General features: G+C 38.4%; 1 protein-coding gene across 1 annotated transcript in view; it reads left to right on the top strand.

The window, feature by feature from the left end:
* Nucleotides 1-21,355, top strand: part of Gpc3 (glypican 3) — a 334,864-nt gene that overhangs the window by 206,732 nt on the left and 106,777 nt on the right. Inside the window, exons 4-5 of the mRNA XM_021187739.2 lie at nucleotides 11,869-12,002; nucleotides 19,688-19,813. Of these exons, the coding sequence (XP_021043398.1) occupies nucleotides 11,869-12,002; nucleotides 19,688-19,813 (260 nt within the window). The remainder of the gene's footprint in view (nucleotides 1-11,868; nucleotides 12,003-19,687; nucleotides 19,814-21,355) is intronic.

Here is a 21,355-nt window from a genome sequence, read left to right as displayed (position 1 = left end):
TGTCTTTGAAGCCTTGCGCTGATTCCCTATAAATCGACTCCAAAATGAAGTAATTCGATTCTGCAAGTGGAGCAGTGGGTTTCATGTGTCCCTAATCCAAACGGGACTTTGCAATGCCATCTAACCCATGAAACCATGCTAACTGTGCCTACCAACCTTTCCTAACCAAGGGCACTTGTTTGGTGCAAGCAACCCCTACATGATGCTATAGGAAGGATTTTCTTTTTTATTGAATGTACCTTTCCTCGGGAAGAAACTCTTGTTAAAGGCTAAATGATTTGTGCAAGTAGCCGCACTGACATTATTTCTAGCTACAATATTCTAGCCATCATTTGACATCAATAGAAGACTGTATGGCCTGAATGTCACATCTCACCCAACTTCCGGAGGTGATATGTTCTCTTAATACATTGCAGCCCCACTGCTCCGACGGTGCCTTTCCTCCCCACCCCGCCCCGCCCCCAAGCATAGCCTCCAAGTTGCTTATTTTACTGTTTTTCATGTCCAGATGTTCAATTATGAAGCCTTTCTAAGACTATAGCCCAGAAAACTAAGTTGCTGTGCGGGTGTTGCACATTTTATTATAGCTGTTGAAATATCTCCAGAGACAAAAATGGCAGGATGATGGGAAAGGGTAACTTGAAATTACTTCCCAGTCTTTTATAGTTTTGCTCTGAGGTCCATAGAATTTTAAGATGCTGCAATTGGAAATAATCATTTGATCCAATCCTCTTTGCTGTGTGACTGACATAAGTGAGACCTAGAGAGCTGGGAGTGCCCCAAAAGAATGTAATCTCACCCTGTAGCTCTACTCTTAATTCTGTACTTCAAAAAGAATAGTAATTGACTTTGTTCAAGTTTGCAACTCATAAGATACATTTTAGACAAAGGTGCCATCATTCTTCACTAGAAATTAAAAATAAAACAGGCCCTACTTTTTATATTCTGTTCTGTTAACTTACATCAATTATCTATAACGACAGGTTCCACTATGATGTTTTCATACATATGAGTAATATATTGTGATCATGTTCACTGTCCCTATTCTCATATCTTGTTCTCTTCCTGCTTCCATTAATACCTTTTTTTCCCTCAAATATTCCCCTTTCTTGTCCCCTGTGATTTTGTGTATATATGTGAACCAACGCGTTTCATGAATGTTGTTTATAGGAGCACATGTGGGTGTTAAGTTTACAGGAACATATGTGCCTTGCCATTAGTTACACTATTGAAGAAGATTGGTCCTCTGTCCATGTCTGAAAATTCATGCCGTATAGCTGAAGTTATATAAATACTTGGATAAAAATGACAAAGTTTCATGATGGTATCCCCTCATTAATAGACTGGGCAAAGAGAGAAGTAAGCCTTGGGTATGAGGAATCATGACTGACATTTAAGGAGCTCATCAGAAGAAGAAATTGGAGAGTGAAAATAGCACATGTAGAGAAGCAGAGCTGAGATGATAGCAATGTCCAGTGCCGTTGTCACAGAGGGACATGCCAAAGATGACACAGAGGGATCTTCATGAGAGTAGTCTCGCAGCTATTTCCGTTCCAAGGTCACAATGCTTCCCAATTCACCTGACTTTCTCACTCCTTTCAATCATGTTCTTTTCAGAACTTATCTCAGAAGTGGTTCTGATTATAACTTTGGCTAAAACCAATCAGTGAAGGTCTATCTGCTGCAGAGGGCAATCAGCAAAGACCCGAGGTGTTGGTCAGCAAGGATGACTTCATTTAGATGGACGGTGGCTAATCAGTTTGGCTGAAGTCACAATCAGAACAATCTTGCAACAGCACTGCTGCCTATCAGATGCACTGCCATTCATACAATCTTAGGAATGGTGTGTGGTTGAATACAGTAGGTTTTTATTATTTCCTTACAAAAATATTAGGAAAACCATCTTAGGTGTGTTTTAACGTTTTCTATCTTAATTCATCATTTAGTATTCCTTCAGCCAGTAAGAATTTACTTACAGTTAAGAAAATAAGAATCAAAGTTGACTGGTCTTGACATCCTGGACTATGTGGTGATGTCCTTGTAGTCTGGGAAGACAGAAATGTTCCCGAGTTTGGTGATAAGGTTGTCTGTAAGATTACACGTTACTCTACTCTAATTTTATATGCCATGGATTTCTAGAAACTTTCAAATCAGACTCGAGTCTAAATTGTGTGTAATTTGAACAAGTGCATGAAAAGTAAAAAAGTTATAAAAATGAAGCACAGGCGCAGTATTTGTACCAGGTAAAAGACAAACAGTAAAATAATGACAGACAGTGGCAAAGTGTGCATTATTGTTATTATTTTATTGTTGGGTTACAAGCGCTCTCTATATAATCAGAACAGTAGACTTATCAGATAAATGATTTTAAATTATGATTGTAGGTTGTCTTTTCATTTTCTTACTTGAACAATTTGAAGCATAAAAGTATTTAATTTGCATACCATCTACTTGATCTGTCCTCTACCCTCCTCCCCTTAGTTGCCATTGCTAAGGAAATAGTGCCAGATTTAAGACCACAAAAGTTTAGATCTATGTGTCCTCCCACAGTTTTGGTAGAGATTTTTTAACAATTAAATGTGAGTTGATATTGACTTTGAGTTCATTGTTATATATATGTGTTAGTTAGCTTTTTGTCACTGTGACCAAACACAATAACAACCTAAAGGGAGGAGTTGTCTAGTTTTGCTGATGATTTCAGAGGTTTCAGGTCCTTTCAGTGCCTGAGGTGAGCATGATGGAGCAGCGAGGCTGGGTTGATGGTACCAGGAAGAGAGCAGCTACATGCCGAAGCTGTAGATTCAACTTGGAGGCTCACAACCATGTGGAACCCCAGTCCAGGGGATCCAATATCTCTGCTGGTCTTCTTGGTCACTAGACATGTAAGCAGTGTGCAGATGTGCATCCAGACAATACACCTGTACAAATATAATAAGTATTTAAAGAATATCTCACATGCACTCAATAGTAGGTTTTGTTGTTGTGTGCTGTAGATGTCTGTGTGATCTCCTTAGAATTTTGTTCTTCGAATCTTCCATTTCCTAATCGCTTTTCTGCTTGGTTACTCTATGCATTATTTAAGGAGATAATGAAAAACTAAATATTACTGTTGAATTGTCTCTTTCTCCCTTAAAATTTAACAGTTTTCCTTCACATAACTTAGCTCCAGTACATAGACGCTTGCATTATCTTTTGGATGAGTTGACACTTTAATCTTTTGTTGTCTCTCCTAATAATTTTCCTCTGTCTTGAAGAGTATCTTATCTTATATTACCACAGCTATTCTAGCTCTTGTTTGCTTACAGATGGTAATGCTTGAATCTTTCCCTGTCTTTTTATTTTCAATGCAAATTGTATCTCTTTGTAAAAACATAGACTTATACCATGTTGTTTTGGATTCAAATGATTCATCTCTACCTTTTGATTGGCACGTTCAATGGCACATACCATTAATCTACTTACTGATCAAATAGAATTTGTAGCTCTCATTTTATAAACTGTTTTTCTAAACGCCTTATTTCTTTCTTTCGCTTTTAACTGTTACCTTCTTTCTGTTACCAGTTTGTTTAGTATTAATTTATATGGTGAACTCCTCCCCATCCCCCATCTACATGTTCTCCTATGGATCTGGCTATGGTGTGCAGCTTTTGCTTGCCTGTGATCATTGGCTGGAAACACTGGCAAGTGCTTTCCTTGAAGGGAGGGGCTTGCACCTTCAGTTCTGAGGAAATGCCTGCCAGTATTCAAGTTGAAGACATTCTTTGTGCCAGCCTTCCAAGTAAAAACAGTGTCCCACAACATGAATCTTTAGTTCATATCATAACTCAATGGTACATGTACGTTGCCTCTGCTTGACTATCATACCTCAGTATGTAATGGTAGTACATTTAATATACATCCCATTTCATTATGCATGTAGTATTCAAAAAGACATATAGTCAAGGGTCAATTGAGTTTTACTGCCTCTTCAAGAGTATTCTTAAGTGAGACTGGCTATTTTTTAAGGATAGTGCTTGGCAGTCAAACTACAGTGACTTGCAGTTTCATGTCATCGCCTTTACACATGCTATAGTGCTATCGTTTTACCCATCCCCTACCCTAGAGCTTGCACGCTATCATTGCAGAATCATTTGAGGGAACTCTGAATTTTAAACCTGTTTCCGTGCTTTGGATCTTTCAATACTACTAATGCTGTATCCTCCCCACCCCAACATGCACACAAAGATTTCATATATTAGACGTTGGAAGATCAATTAGTGCTGTAAACAAATGAATAGCAAGAAAATAGTAACCCCAGCCCACATTTGCGGGTTCATTCATTTGCAGGGTGAAAATATACTCTGTGGAGAATATATTCGCTTCATTTTTACATTTGCAGTTCAGACTTTAGTCTCTCTCTCTCTCTCTCTCTCTCTCTCTCTCCTTCAAAAGCAGCAAGATTCCATCTACTGACTTTTCCCTGAGCTGGCATGGAGCAGTGTGAACCCTGCAGAGTTTTATTAGTTTTTCCCCTGTTGTGTACACTGTTCTGGCAAATATAACACAGTAAGTTATCATCTCAGATATTTCATTGACTTTTACAATTCTACTTTGAAAAGTTGGAGTGAACAGTTTTGACTTTTAGAGAGCTCATAACATTTATTTTACATATTGAATTCCATTTTCTTCAAACTGAAAATGATTGAATTCGATACCTCTACAGCTTAGCTTATTATTATTCTTTGAGAATAAATACATATATTAAAATACAAGTAATTGAAGTTATTATGTTTTCTATAAGAAAACATTTAAGAATAGTATTACCTTCTATTTGAGAATTGGATACAATATATTTTGATCGTATTCTTTCCCCTCCTACAACTCTCCTTAGGCCCTCTCCGTCCTCCCTCCCCACCGAACTTTATGTTCTCTTTGTCTCCTCTCTCCATACACTCTGTATTCTGATGATCAAACCTAGGTATTCATGCTAGAATAGTGGTCTACTGTGGACCTATATCACCCAGCCCCATAACTTTGTTTCTTAATTATAACTGTAATCAATATATTCCTCTCTTTTATGACAACATTTTTTTTTGATAAAGGAACTCAATATGTAACCATGGTTGTCCTACAACTTTCTTTGTAGGCTAAACTCACTTAGAAATCTGAGAGATCTACCTGCTTCTGCCACCTAGGTGCTCAGAATAAAGGCATGAGACTCTATGGTTATGTGTTACAGATAATTTTTAGAACTCAAAGTATTATTGAAAAATAAACTACAGATGTATGCGCTTCCATACAGATAAACTGAAGGTTCTAATGATGACAGCCAGACATAGTGCTAAGTACCTCTAATGCTAGTACTTGTGAGGCCAGTGCAGGAGAATGTTGAGTTGAAGGCCAGGATAGAACATACAGATGGCCAAGCCCAGCTCCCAGGGTTTACAACAATGTGTGTCTGAGTTTGGGCCCCCTAATTTGCATTTCACACAAGTCCTGAAGATGACATTGCTACTTTTTTTAGGACCACAACTTTGAGAATCTCTGGTTATGGGTCTTGTTACTCATCTTAGACCACAGCCTCAGTCTATTGATTAAACTTCTATGTGACTAAGATTGCTGAACAATTTATATTTATATTAAAGTTTAAGAAGTACACTGTAAGCAGTTTAAAAGAGACACAACCACACACCAAGACAAAGTATATGACTGTGAAAACTCCTCTGAATGGAATTAGTAATAGCTATGGATGTACTTAACCATCTAAGCCAGGACTGTGACACACTGAGGCAGGCTGTCAAAGTAGGCCCAACTTACACAGTACCTACACAATAAGTTAGTCTAGATAGGAGTGGCATTACCCTTTGAACCCATTGTGTTACTTCATCCTTGTCTTGCAGTCAGGCTTGGGAGGCATTGCCTTTGCCTCTATTTTAAAGATGCTGAAGTGCCAGGTGTGGTGGCACATACCTTTAATCTCAGCACTCGGGAGACAGAGGCAGGCAGATTTCTGAGTTCGAGGCCAGCCTGGTCTACAAAGTGAGTTCCAGGACAGCCAGGGCTATATAGAGAAACTCTGTCTCGAAAAACCAAAAAAAAAAAAAAAAGATGATGATGAAGCTAAGAGATGCAAGGAAATTAAATATCTTGTCTGATGTATTGAAATGGTCAGAGGATGAGCTGTGACTAAAACCCCAGGAGTCCTGATTTCAAACTGTCCTTCTCACTCTAATATGGTGATGTGCCTCAAATTAAAGGCCATCTGATCCTTAGGACATTCAGTTCTTTTTTTTCCCCTCTTAGATTCCAATTTCAAGAGATGACTTATATAAAAAGTTCAGCTAATGCCACCTGATTTCTTAAAATAGCTCAATTCCTAATACACTGCAAATTATTAGAGAGCTTTTACTTTAATGGCCTGGCAATTAATAATGAGTCACAGTAAAATGTCTGTGGGGTAGGAAAAAAAAACACATTGGCACCAGGGGCTGTTCATTATCCTCTCTGCTCTATATCCAGATCAATCAATAGTTAATTAATAATGATGTGCTTCCTCAAGTACAAGGTTATAAATTAATTTAATGCTCATATGCATAGTTTCTGTACAGAAAATGAATGGGAAAATGCCTGTCATGCCCATCTCGTTGGACAAAAACATATGTAACAATTACCCACATATAAGAAGAATGGTTGGCTTAGCCAAATGTTTGTTCATTTCTGTTCGTCAGGATTCATTTGAGCTACTTCCATGCAGTTTGCAGAAGCAGTGCAATCAGTTGAGTAGAGTGGCAGATTTAAATCAGTAATAAAAGCCCTGGGGAAATTAACAAGACAAAAACGTTAACCACAGACTAAACATTAACATACATTAGCATTTTTATTATACCTGCAGAATTGTTAAGTAGGTATGGTTACTACTGTTTAAAAGTTGATCATTTCAATGTATATTTTGTTTGAAACCTTTTAAAATTTAATTAAACATAAGTGTACCACAACACAGTATATAGTTTATGAGAAGAAAGCTTAGTGTTTTAACTATAAACATTTAGAATTCTCATCCTCAGTCTTAGATACCCCCAAACAAATTTCATGGGCAATATTTGTTCAAAGTAGTTCATAAGAGCCCAGTTCGTATTTAATATACATTATCCTACAGGGAAATTCATTTTGAGTTCTTCTGACTTCTAATGAGTCAGCCTATAAGCAAAGACTAAAGTTATAACAAATATTGAGCAACAGTACTCAGAAAATATTCATTGGGACCACAGTTATCAGATGGGCACCAGCAAAAAAACTATTTTGCAAGCCACTAAAACTGCAAATACCTCCAGAGGTTAAAGAGTCATAGTAGCCTCAGTCTAAAAAAAAGGAGTTACTCTGATCACAGAATCCAGAAGTCCAGCCTTCATCCCCTGGTAAACTGTCAGGTTTCCAAGGGCAGTGCCATTCAGTCACCCATAAATTTTTGATCTCTGCTTATTTTTTTCCTTCCTTGTCTTTTCCCTCTTCTCTCACATTCTTTCCTTCTTTTATAAATTATTATCTAAGTTAGAACACATACATTTAGATAACACATACACACATATATATATCTTACATTGCATATTTTCTGTCTAGGGTGGGGCAGAAGTAAATGGCAGATATCTCCCTTAATAGTTTGCCAGTTTAATTTTTGAGACAGGATCTCTTGGTGAGTATACTGCTCCATCAATTCAGTTAGGCTGACTAGCCAATGGGCTTCGGGAATATGCTTGAGTACATGACTTCTAACACTGGGGACATGGTCAACGGGTTTCATGAGGATGCTAGGTATCCATATGTCCCTGTTCTTGCCGTCACTGGCACTTTAATGATTGAGCCACCTCTCTAGCTCCCAATAAATTTCTTAAGAAATAAAATCTAAAGGTTCCTTAGCATTAGTGAAGAATGAGAGACTGTACTTAGGGAAAAAATATCCTTATGCAACCCATTAAAATAAAACCCAATGGATTCAGAGCCAGCAAGATGGCTCAGGGGTAAAGGTTCTTGCCTCACCAACCCCCATAACCTGAGTTGCATCTCAAGAAACCACTAGACAAAAGGGGAGAAATAGCTCTCACAATTTGTTCTTAAATCTCCACATATGTGCCTTGTCACATGCATACAACTTCACTATACAAATAAATATTCATGTATATCTGGCTTCAACAAAGAGAAGGAAATATATATTCATGTCATAACAGCATCCTTAGCTCCAATTTTGTACTTTAGACTATGACAGTTAAAGCTTGAATCTGCTAATGTTTTGTTATCATAGGGTGAGCTGGCAATCTTCATTTGGGATAAATCTACAGGATACACTTTGGCCAGATATTAGACTAGAGTAAGTTAAATGATAGGAATTTACAAAAGATTTTTTTGGCTAACTCAAGAATCAAATTTCCTCAAAAGCAAGGGTCCAGAGACATATTGGAGGCAGCAGATGGCACCTTCTTGGGAGCTGCCTCTTCAATGGAACTTGACATCCAGTGCTTTAGTATGGCTGCTAATTGACTCTTACCTGGCAAGCCAAAGATGTTTAAATCATCCTACTATTAGCTACTATTAGAAACCTTGCCTGAGAGCTACATTAAAACTGGATGCCCATTTTCTGTTTGACTTAAATAACTGTACCCTTTTTACTTTATTTTTAAATTGGCACTCTTCTCACATTGTGGATAATATTTTTACAAGATGTCAGATCTTGACCAAACCCAATCCTGGGATATCCCTGAACCTATGTTGTTGATGAGAACTTAGGGCACAGAACAGCTCATGGAAAATAAAAATGTGTTTTGAAGTAGGAAAAACCAGTGTCAAAAATCCCAGCTCTGCCTATTGCTAGAACTGTCTTTATTAAAAGCCTAAGAATTTAAAACCTTTTTGTTTTTCCTGAACCTAAAGCAAAGTCACAAAAAGAATAAAATAAAATAATTTTTTGTGATACCCACCTATCCAATAAATTTATTTCAACTAGCCAAATGTAAAAGTGGCAGCATTCTCAACCAGGTATATTACTCAGGGGATGGAAATTGGATTGCATTTCTTATTTAAGAGTTTAAAACTCCTAGGCAGGCTATTGATTTCTAAAACACCACTTGAGAGCCTGGCTTCTTTCGTGAGTGCAGTTCAAGAGTGAGAAGTTGAAAGGCCATCTTCCATGGGAATGCCACATCTCTGTAAGTTAGGATTTCTGTTAGTGTCCATTCTCTCAATAAGCTCAGGATATTTGCTTCCAAATTTGAGAGTGGAGCTGAATGATGGTTTGGGGGTACCTTAAGTAGGAGTGGGCCATCCCTGGCAAAGGCTTTGTGTAAGAGAAGAATTGGCTTCATGGTAGATTGGTGGAAGAAAATACAGCCTGCCTGATAAGGTATGGTATATCTTAAGTAGGAGCTAGAGGTGTTAGCAAGACTCCATCATTTGTCTTTTATCCCACACAATGCTTTGGGGAGTCTTGTTGATAATGCCAGATTGGGAACTTGAGAGGGAAGATCAGACTACAGACTGGATATTTTGTTCTTTGTGCTTAAACTTCCTACTTTTGCTTCATCTGCTCCACCTGCTAGTAGGCTAGAGTCCGAGGTGGGGGCAAATACAAAGTCATGTTCTGGTCCAATAAAAACTTTATGATACAAAGGATCAATTTTCCTTGGAGAGGTTCATCTTACAGCTATGTTTTTCAACTAGACAGCATAATGTAATAGATTTTCATTTGAGTGTTGTATCTGGGACACATATTCTTAAAAAGAACCTGGCCTGTGCACCTGAATGTGATGACATTTTGAACCCGTTAAAACATTGATCTATGCTTATGATGTAACATATAGACACTTGAATAAAAAAAAAGGGTTACCTGCAGTTTAAAAATAGTAATAAACATGTATTTGCCTATAGATATAAACTTACAATGTAGAGTCTGCCAGTTACTTGTGTCTTTAGTATATGCTTTGAAAATGAATAGAACCCAGTCCTAAGTAAAGTTAGGCAGCCCCTAGCCTAAAACACCCTATCAGAGTCCCGAGGTAAAATGGATTCAGAGACTACAGATTCTATACATAGAGTTAGAATTAGCCCAAGTCAAATAGCACGGCATAGACACGTGCAAAGATAGCAATATCTTGCATTCCAAAGTCAGATGGAGTATTTTCTAGGATTTTAGGTTTGTTTTCCAGGTTAGGATAAATGATTGAGGAGAGCCAGTTTAAACATAGGTGGAAGTAATTCTGCTGCCCATTTAATATGTTTTCTAACTCAAGAATCTGTGTGGGAAGTCTTCCAGGGCTATGCATAGTAAATGACATGTATGCCTCTTTGCACACATAGATAATCCAGTAAATACTATTGGGCCATATCCAGAATATCCAGAAGCCAGATGACTACACAGAATCAATGGTTTAGACTGGTATTTGGGGATTGATATAGTAAATAGAAAATCCTTTCAATTCACTTAATCTGCCTAGAAAAATAAAAAGTCAACTCTGTGAAGGCACAGAAGTGACACAAAATATGTCTTCGCAAGGGCTGGAGAGATGGCTCAGCGGGTAAGAGCGCTGACTGCTCTTCCTTCCGAAGGTAGTGAGTTCTCAGCAACCACATGGTGGCCCACACTCTTCTGGTGTGTCTGAAGACAGCTACAGTGTACTTAGGTATAATAATAAATAAATATTTTTAAAAAATTGTCTTCACAAGATGCTTCCAATACTTTCCCTGAACAGCCTATTCATTCACCTAAGCTGTGTTAATCAGTGATGTGCCATTGAAGGTTGGTAATCTTTATTTCCAAAATAAAATGTAAGCAAATAAATAGCAGGCATCATGTTCTAGAGAGGCACTATTGTGTTAAGATTAGAAGTCAGGTTAATGGGTTCAAAGGCAGTCAAGTGAATCTACTGCCTATTTGCTTTAGGCAAGTCTCTTAAATTCCTTGAGTCTCAATTTCTGCATCTATAAAGTAGAGGTATTTAACATAGTGGCTGGCACAGGGAGCAACATAATAAAGTTGATATTCATACTTATATATATGCACATTTACATAGAAGTTGTTTTAGGCATTAGTTTGCAAATAATACAACCACAGAAATAAGTTAGAATGGAGCTAAGCAAGCAAGGAAGCTGGTATGTTATTTTAAAACTCTTTGCCATATAGGTGTGAAGGAGGTATCCAATAAATGTTTTTGAATGGCTGAGTGAGAAGTAGCAGAAAGGAAGGAGGGACTCTGGCTTTCTTAAGTACCTGTGCTCTTTTAATCAAATCCTGCAGTTATTTAGGTGATACCAAACTCACAGCTGATGATGCTGCCTATAGGTGGGTTGATGTGCTTGCCTCCCTCGTGCCTTTGTAAGAAATCCACATGAGCAACTATACTGACAGTTTTCAAAACACTTTAACTTAAGTCTAGTAAGATACACTTATAAGAACTGGGCACACTCTGTGCCCGGAAGGCTGCTCTTCTATCAAGAGGCCACTCAGTGTCACCTCAAAAACCATTCCATCTCCCATTTCAGATTGTCTCAATTTTCTAAATTGCCCTTTGTGAACTTCTACATACATACAAACAACAAATGCCATTTAAAGATATCAGCAGAGTGAAGACTGTTTTCCCTTTCTACTTAAGCCTCTGAGTAGACTGCACTCAGAACGGTTCCACTACTGTTCATCCATCGAGTGCCTTCCCATCTACTTTTGGTTCTTTGCCCTAAAACCTTATTTCATGATTTGACTCTATTAATGACTCTGTTCTCTTTGAAAGGAAATTGATGGAAGAAATTGTAGTGCATTTCCAAATCGGTTTCTGACATCATATCCATGGAATGATTGTACTATTATATTACATCTCTCTCTCTCTCCCCCTCTCTCTCTCTTTTCAGATTGGCAAGTTGTGTGCCCACTCCCAGCAACGCCAATATAGATCTGCTTATTACCCCGAAGATCTGTTTATTGACAAGAAGGTGTTAAAAGTCGCTCATGTTGAACATGAAGAAACCTTATCCAGCCGAAGAAGGTGAGAGAATGTTTTCCCCTCCATTTCAGCATACAATTAGTTGTTGGAAATTCAGAACAAAAATCACTGAAGTATCTTACATACATGTTATTTGGTTCCTCTGAGTCGGGTGCTTAATTAAGATCTATAATTTGTCTCTGTTAAAGAAAACTGTTACTGGTAACTAAGGCATATTTAAGTGTAAACTTGCCAGGTATAAATATCTAGTTGGGCAATACGGGGTAGAATGAGCTTCCCTAATCAGGACCCCTTACTTATTAAAAAAAAAAAAAAGACATTTTCTGCTTACAAGATCTTATAGTTCAATGATCTTTCTTATGGTTATTCTCATTATTACCAGCAAGTTAACCAGAGGAAGGTCAGCGAAACACTATGAACATACATGAAACACTTTACACAAAACTGAGTGTGTCTTTCATAGTTCTTAAAACATCATCAGTCAAGAGCCAAAATGTAGGTCCTCATTCCCTTTCTTCCCAGTCATCCCCACCCTTACTCAGGTTCCCTCCAACTGTATTCAAGCTTCTCTGGCTTATAGTTAAGAGGTAGAAATCACATGAGAAGCCTAGCACAACACTTAAGAAAATCATATTACCCAAAGAATTATCCTTGTGACCAACTCTGTTGTTTAGAGCTGTTTTTGAGCCTGAAGACAACTTTCAAATAAATGAAATGATAGTAAGAGAAAATGAAAAGGCTATAGAGTTTAATTAATAGCAAGATTCTTTGGGGTGAATGTTATTGGAAGGGCTTCTGTTGGAAGAATGTTAGTTACCTGTCTGCATTTCTTACTGTAATCAGTTCAGCATTTCATACACTCAAGAAAAGTGGATCCAACCAATGGACAGAAGCTGCTGACCCCTATGGTTGAATTAGGGAAGGCTGAAAGAAGCTGAAGAGAAGGGCGACCCTGTAGGAGGACCAGCGGTCTCAATTAATCTGGACCCCCGAGATCCCTCATATACTGTACCACCAAACAGACAGCATAAACCAGCTGATACGAGGCTACCAACACACATACAGTAGAGGACTTCCAGGTCCATGTTCATTCAGAGATGATGCACCTAATCATCAAGAGACTGGAGGCCCCAGGGAGTTTAGAAGTCAGGTGGGGGGGGTTGGAGATTTGGCTTAGTGGATAAGAGCACTGACTGTTCTTCCAGAGGTCCTGAGTTCAATTTCCAGCAAACACATGGTAGCTCACAACCATCTGTAATGGGATCTGATGTCCTCTTCTGGTGTGTCTGAAGACAGCTACAATATACTCACATATATAAAATAAATAAATCTTTAAACAACAACAACAAAAAGAAGTCAGGTGGGGTGGGGGTGGGGACAGTCACATGGAGACAGGTGGGTGGCAAGGAGATATGGAATGTGGAAAGTTGGAGGGTGGATGGGGGCAATAAAATATGGAGTGTAAAAAAATTAATAAAAAGGGGGAAAAAAGTAAATGTGCATCCGGGCGATGGTGGTGCACGCCTTAAATCCCAGAAATTGGGAGGCAGAGGCAGGCGGATTTCTGAGATCAAGGCCAGCCTGGTCTAGAGAGTGAGTTCCAGGACAGCCAGGGCTACACAGAGAAATACTGTCTCAGAAAAAAAAAAAAAAGAATGTGCTCATCTATCAGCTTCAACACCCATACCCAAGATTTATCAGGGGTTACAAACAGAACAATTGGAAGGGAATGCTGCTGTAGTGTGTGTGGAAGTTGCAAGCAAGCTATCTGGATCTGATTATAAATCGAAAAGGCCTTTGCTTTATTAAAGTGACAGCACACAAAGAAAGAAACACATGATCCCTTTGGAAGTATTCAGAAATCATCTGTTTGTTTTGTCTGCCCCCAACTGGGTACTTTGCAGCACACAGCTAGTCTTAGAAATAGCATAGCTCTGTTTAAAGGCAATTTTATACTCGACTGGTGGTCTGTGTACAGGATTGACATTTTCTTTAAGGAATACACGTTGAAAATATCTGTTGTGAAATTTAGACCATGGAAGGCAGAATACTGTGCACTCATTATGCATCAAAATAGAAGCAATCTGCTCATTACAGCCCTTTCCACCACTGGTATGTTCAGTACACTTGGGTTTTCAGTTTCTCCCTCTTTGTTCCTTTTAATTTCTCCATCACCTACCTCACTTGTGATACTGCATACCTGGTCCTTTGCATAGCCTAGATACTGTTTGGTATAACACATGAGTAATACCTTTTACTTTTCAAATCCAGAACTGGTAGTTGAATAGTCCACCTAGAACCTTTACACCAAGCTTTTGGCCCAACTGCTAACCTGTGATAAAGCCCTCCACCCTTGTGGAAGTCCCTCTAAATATCGGAGCCTCCTGCTTCCTGTAATTCCCCTCTGACTTAGTCTGAAAGGTCAATGGATTAGGTACTACTAGTAAGCTACACAGGGGGAAAAAAAGTAGAAGGTGAATTCCTGCCTCCTCTCAGACCACTGCTCTAAGTTTCGCTAGGCAGTCTTGTAAGTTCAGGGGTATCTTTCAGCCTCTGCTGGAAGCAATAGAATATATATTGAATGAGTCAATAAATGAGTTTCTGGTCTGGTGGACATTATCCTACTCCACATAAGACTTTAGGATAAAAAGTTTTCAACCATATCTACGTGCTCAGCATAGTGCAAGACTTAGGTTACGATGGGCAAAGGAACCCTACCCAGTCCTGTTAAGGAGACAGACATACAAATGAATAATATCTTATATTGAATTTGAGTCACCTAATAGAACTACCTAGAAGACAATAACAGTGTCATAGATGGAAGGATGGATCGCAGCCTTTCTAGGAGGATCAAAAATGGCTACTTGGGTCAGGTAGCTTTTAAATGCAGCCTAAGAGATAAGCAGGAATTCAATTGATAAAGGACAGAAAGGGTGCTTCAGGCAAAGGGAATGGGAAGAGAGGAGGGATGAGAGTGTCTGTAGCAACAGAAAGATGTAGTTTGAGGTTAAAGTGGAACACTCCCCCTCCATTAGAATTAAGTATGATCTTGCACCATTCAAATTTGACTTGGTTTGGTTTTTGTACTTTTCTGTCTTTTCAAATTCAAAACAAAACAATGACATCATATTACTTTACATTAAGAAAAAAAGGAACCAGGCTGGAGAGGTGGCTTGGTGGTTAAGAGCACTGACTGCTCTTTCAGAGGTCCTGAGTTCAAATCCCAACAACCACATGGTAGCTCACAACCATCAGTAATGGCATGTGATGCCATTCTGGTATGCATGAAGACAGCTATATAGTATACTCACATAAATAAAATAAATATTTTTTTTTTAAAAAAAGGAAAGGAAGATAGAAAGAAAAAAAGAAACCTTACTGAGAAGGGGGAGGTTCAGGATCTGCAGTCGGGGATGAAAGGCTCTGTTTAAATTGCAGTGGTTTCCAATTAGCACTGCTTTGATGCCTGCCCAAGGAGATCAATGTGAGAAAGTGAAGGCAGCCCTCTCCTCCACATCTGAAATTGGGGATGCCCTCTCTGGAATGATGGATGCCCCTTTGGAAAATCACATTCACCGAGATCCAATACTTTGAAATGGCTCAGGCCTGCAAAGGAACCCCATCCTTTAGTTCCACATTTCACACACTAAATGAAAATTTCTATGAAAATGCCATTTCCTAAGCCGACTGCCATAAGCAAATGTTGGAGTTGTCACACGTGAGAGCCATAAGCTGTACCCTTTCTATGTCAATGACATGTCACATTCCTAGATTAGAATCAAAACACATTCCTTTCAAGTCAAATTATTTCTCCAATCTCAGCCGAACAGGCTGTCTTAGTTCATAAGTTGTCTGTATGGAGTACCAACACAAAGACAAAATGTCTGAGAAAATTAACATGCCACCTAGTTTCAAGTATCTTTTATTTAAAATGAAAAATAAAAATAGTCAACATATTGTCTTTTAAAATTATTTGCATGAAGATGCTGTGAAGCTTCATTTAAGAAAACATAAAAATAAAGTATACTTAGCTCTCATACTAGAGCAAGTTTGAGGAGAGATGACAAAAGACAAAGAAGAGGAGAAATGAAACACAACAAACAGGAGGTAAATGACTCCTGCCACACTGTGCTGCCACGATGTCAGAGGACATTATTACCTGTTGTCACTGTTCTTTGGAAGCTCATTGACTCTCCCACAGTTTACAGAATCTTTTTTTCTACCTTCAAAAGTAGTATGACTGCAACCGTTTTCAAGGTCAAAGTGTTTCTTGGAAACCATGGTGATACAAAAGACGTTGCAAAGCAATGATCCGGTACTCTAGCAGTATCTTTTGGGACTCTGAGGGATTGGCCAGTATAGTATTTGTCCTAAAGACCCAGTCTTAATTCTCTGAAGGACAGATAGCATTTTGTCTCACAAAGCTAGAGATTATTTGAGAGCAGCTGATTTGTGACATTGAGTTCAGGGTCTTGCACATTCAAGTAGGTGCTCTGACACTGAGCCACATCTCTAGCCTCTGTTTCATAATTTGAAATTTCTCTCTAAACAAACGGTTCTTGATTCTATTCAAAATCAATTGAAGGATTTATACTCTAAAAACCAGAAAAAGACCTAATGATAAACGAACCACGAACATAAGGCAGTAGAACCACGTATCATCATAGTATCTCTAGGTAGTAGGTCTATGATTTTTTTCCTTCTTCCTTCTTTTATTTTCTAAATTACTCAAGCTGAACATGAGTTACTTTTACAATAATAAAGTCATTTTAAAAGATGAAGAAAGAAATGGACGGAACTAAAGTTGAAGCTTTACCTGTTATCTCAGCTACTAAGGAGGCTAAGGCAGAGGCATCAGAACTTTAAGACATGTTTAGAGAATTTAGTGAGACTTTGTCTAAAAGGCCAAAAGAGAGTGGGCATGTAGCTCAGTGGTAGAACACTTGCAAGGCCCTAGATTCAATCTCCAGTGCGCACCCCCAAATTCTTCTCATTTTAGAGAGAACTTACTTATACTTATAAATATGCACCTCAAAAGATGTGAGGTCTTAAATCATGTTGCACAAGTGTGTTACCTAGATGTTGAATTTTAAAAATTATACAAACTTATGTAGAATATATTATTTTATATGTAATGCATATTGTCCATCAGATTCATGATTATTGGAGAATGGGCCATGAGTTACATTATGAAGATGACTGATTATGTGTGTGGGTACTGTGGTGGTGGGAGTTAACAAGGTAATCAACTCACATTCATTGTCCACTGAATCATCACAGCAACCTTGTGACACAGATGCTGTTATTACCTTCATTTTATGACAAAAGAAATCAAAGCTCAGACAAGTTTAGAATATACCTAAGGTTGCATTTCTACGTAAGTAAAACCAAGTTAGCATTTAAAACTCTACTGGGTGAGATGCCAAAACCCTAGCACTGAGCTACTACTCATAGAACATTTGAAGGGACTGTTCTGAGAACCCAGTCACTATGATAACATGGTTGCTTAGTGAAATGGTGTTCCAAGTTGACATTGACTAATTCTAAAGGAGGTTTTAAAAGGCCACTCTCATGTGTCCATCCTCATTGAAGGAAGATTTATGAAGCAAAATTATTTTTGTTTCTCTGAGTTACTTCAAGCTTCAAAACCTTTCCCTCAGTTCCAAAATGCGATACCTGCCCCCACTGTGTTATATTATCCACATTCTTTAGAAACCATCTTAGGGTGTGTGTGTGTGTGTGTGTGTGTGTGTGTGTGTGTGTGTGTGTGTGTGTGTGTGTGTGTGTTAGTTTATTGCAATCCCTTGTCCCTTTGACATCAGGTAGAACCTCATCTGGATCTTCCTCCACTTGTCAGTTATCTTTATGAGCAGCTAAGAATGCTTCAGGGGTTGAAAGGCAGGGAAAAGTCAGGATCCCTTTGTTTTCAAGGGATATTTGTTTTCTAGGGATATCAGATTGGAAGGCCCTGGCATGGGTTCCATTTTTATTGCCCTGTTCCATGTTTGTAAGAGTGTGTGTAGAGGTAGGAAGATGCCTAAAGGAAACTCTTTCATTAAAAAGGCCATCATTCCCCTATACTGATGCCCATGTTCCATTTCCTCATGGAGTGGGAGAAATTTCTCAGCCTTAGCCTTTAGTCTTTGAGCTTCCACTCTTGGGAACTGGATTATTACCTTGTAAAACAGAGCATCTCTCCTATTAGCCATTAATTGAACCCATCTTTCTCCTCTTGAGAAACTGTAATGTTGACTTTTATTTTCAGAGCTCTGTATTGAGCCTCTTCTTTTTGGAGATTGACGGTGCTCAGATATCAGGCATAGCCTGGGAGGTGAGCATGCGTGCAGCAGGAAGCAAGTATTGGAATATCAGTCATTCCTTATGTTCCATAAGCTCTTCTAGTTGTTCTGTCCATCACTCTGGCTTCCCTATGGCCCAAGCTTTTGTAGACACTTACTGAAAATTATCTCTTCCTCTCTCTCTCTCTCTCTCTCTCTCTCTCTCTCTCTCTCACACACACACACACACACACACACACACACACACACACACACACACACACGATGAAATAATAGTTTTATGGTAAATACAAAATAGGATGAACTGCAAGATAATTTCCACAAGTCTTCCAGTCTCAGCTGGATCTGAGAGCATTGCTGGGCTCATGACTTCTACTACCCTTCAAATGGAAGTCATACATGTGGATCCTCCTAAGGCCTATGTATCAGGATACTCCATTCTTAGCCTGTGGAGAGTGTTGAATAATTGCTCCTCTGCCAGAAAATTGCCTGACCAGACTTGGACTTAAAGAGCATTGTTGCTTTCTATCACAGGCCATTGTTTTGACTTTTTAAGAAATTGTGCTTATGACTGGATATCTATTATAAAAATATTTAAATATGTTTCATGAGTATATTCATTTATATAGTCTGATAACTTATGTTATATATACATGTACAGCTGAAACAAGATAATAGGCAAAAAGTCTTGCTATAATTGATATCTGTATGTTTCTCTACTTTTGCATATTATATATACTCTTTTAGGCTCACTTTTATTATCATAAACAGCATAGAAATGAAAGCAAATAAATCATAATATATACTACTATAGCCCTTTACCCTTTGCTCTGCGTCACAGGAAAAACAGTATATAGACAAAAGAACAAAGCAACCTTCCTCCTCTTAGCAGATGGGAGTTTCTCTGTATAATCAGGAGAATTTCATAGAGCTTATAGTATTCTGAGCACCCTACCATTTACATCTGCCGCCATTAGCCAGAGCCTTTATGGAAAGGGGCCATCTCTAGGGTAATAGCATTGTAAATTACAATCAATGTACTCAATTACGCTCAGAAACCAAAAGCTATGTAGTGCTCTGGTGTGCCTTGTAATCAGCACCTTTGAGAATGTAGGTAACAGCATTCTGAATGGAAAAAAAAAAAAAAGGAAGCTGCTGTACGTGTGAGAAAATGGATGTTGGAATTAAATCATCCTCCTGATAGGGACAGCATCTTCTGTGGAAGGCAACCTTTCCCCACCCCCACTATCATTTTATTGATGTTTTTTTAAAAAAAGGTAAATTGTGGCCTTGTAGCTAAGAATGTCTTTTAGAATCATTTATTGCTCTAATCAGCCTGGCAGAGCTTTTCTGTCATGCTGCTAAGCAAATTAAACTTTTCTCATACTGTGCTCACTTGCCTCTGATACACAGATGTTTTGTTTTCAGGGAACTGATTCAGAAACTGAAGTCTTTCATCAACTTCTATAGCGCTTTGCCAGGCTACATCTGCAGCCATAGCCCCGTGGCCGAAAATGATACCCTGTGCTGGAACGGACAAGAACTTGTGGAGAGGTAATCTTTTGGGAAAGTTAGTTATATGTAGCAACATTTGACAACTAATCATATCTGAAGATCGATTAAATCCCCTTCCTTCATTAACTTCATAGGAAAAAAATTCTCCACATAACATACCTGTAAGCATTTATTTATGATGGTCCAAATGTTGAATATAACTTGTAGCTCTCAGAGAATTTGCTCATTTGAAGCCCATGAAGAACTGCATATTCAGGAATATTTGACGAAGTATAAAGCATTTGATGACCTTTTTTCCGTCTTCGGTTATTTGCATCTTGTCACTAGGTGGACCATTATTCCTTCTATATGAAACAATCATATTCATGTTGACTGTTCTCAGTTATTGGGAGTGAACTTTGCATTAAACACCATGCTAAGTAATTTGTATATATTAACTTTCTTTGCAACAATCCAATGGAATGAATGCTGAAGCTCAAGGAAAGAAGAAAGGGAGGGGAAATAGGGTACCATTTGCTCATTTGAGGACTTTTAGTACAATCTATAGTTTATAAAGAATTTGCTCATCACCGACAAAAAAAAGAATATATTCATTTATTCAGCAAATATTGAGCACCTTGGTAAGTGCCAGGCATCTGGAATTGAACAAAACAGATGAGCAGCCCTGTCCTTATGGAGTTTTGCTCTAGCAGGTTAATGGTTCTTCATCTCCACTGTGCCGTGCATAGAGTACTAGCTTGTAGTTACAGAGTGAAATCTCCATAATAGAATCTTTAGGAGCCTACAACTTGCTTTTAAAGATGTGCAAGTTTTGTAAGCATACAAAGAGGAGAGTATAAAAGAGACTTGAAATGAAATTCTGAATCTTTACCCTGACTGGTTGCTTAACTTATGGAAGGCAACTTGATATCCCTAAACCAGCCGTTCTCATCATGTGGGTCATGACCCCTTTGGGGGCCAAATATCAGATATTTCTGAATATCAGATATTTACATTGATTCATGACAGTAGGAAAGTTACATTTATGAAGTAACAATGAAATAAATTTGTAGTAGAGGGTCACGTGAAGAACTGAATTAAAGTGTCACAGCATCAGGAAGGTTCCCCTAGTTCTGCGTGTTTTTCTTTCGTTGTTCAGTCCTTCATACACTCAAAATGTATAATTTTCTTCGTTTTTGTCTTTGTCTATTGTGTATTTTTTAAGAACTTCATATATCCTTCCCCTCTTCCTTCTCCTTTGCTATCTCCTCCTAAGTCCAATTCCTCCCCAATTTTAACTTCTTTGTTTTATCTATTGATTTTTATTAATTTTTATTTTATGTGCATGAATGTTTTGCCTGCATGTATATCTGTGTGCCACATATGTTCCTGGTACCCACAGAGGACAGAAGAAGGAGTCAGAGCTCTTGGAAGTGGAGTTACAGACAGTTGCGAACTGCCATGTGGGCTCTAGGAAGTGAAACTAGGTCCTTTGAAAGAGCAGCAAATTCTTTTAACCACTGAGTTATCTCTCCAGCCTCCTTTAAGTTTTATAGGTAGACAGACAGACAGACAGACAGACAGATAGATATTATATATTGA

This window comes from Mus pahari, chromosome X (assembly GCF_900095145.1).
Source record: "Mus pahari chromosome X, PAHARI_EIJ_v1.1, whole genome shotgun sequence".
NCBI classification, from domain to species: domain Eukaryota; kingdom Metazoa; phylum Chordata; class Mammalia; order Rodentia; family Muridae; genus Mus; species Mus pahari.
The sequence above is the reverse complement of the archived record's forward strand: the minus strand, read 5'-3'. Positions and strand labels throughout refer to the sequence as shown.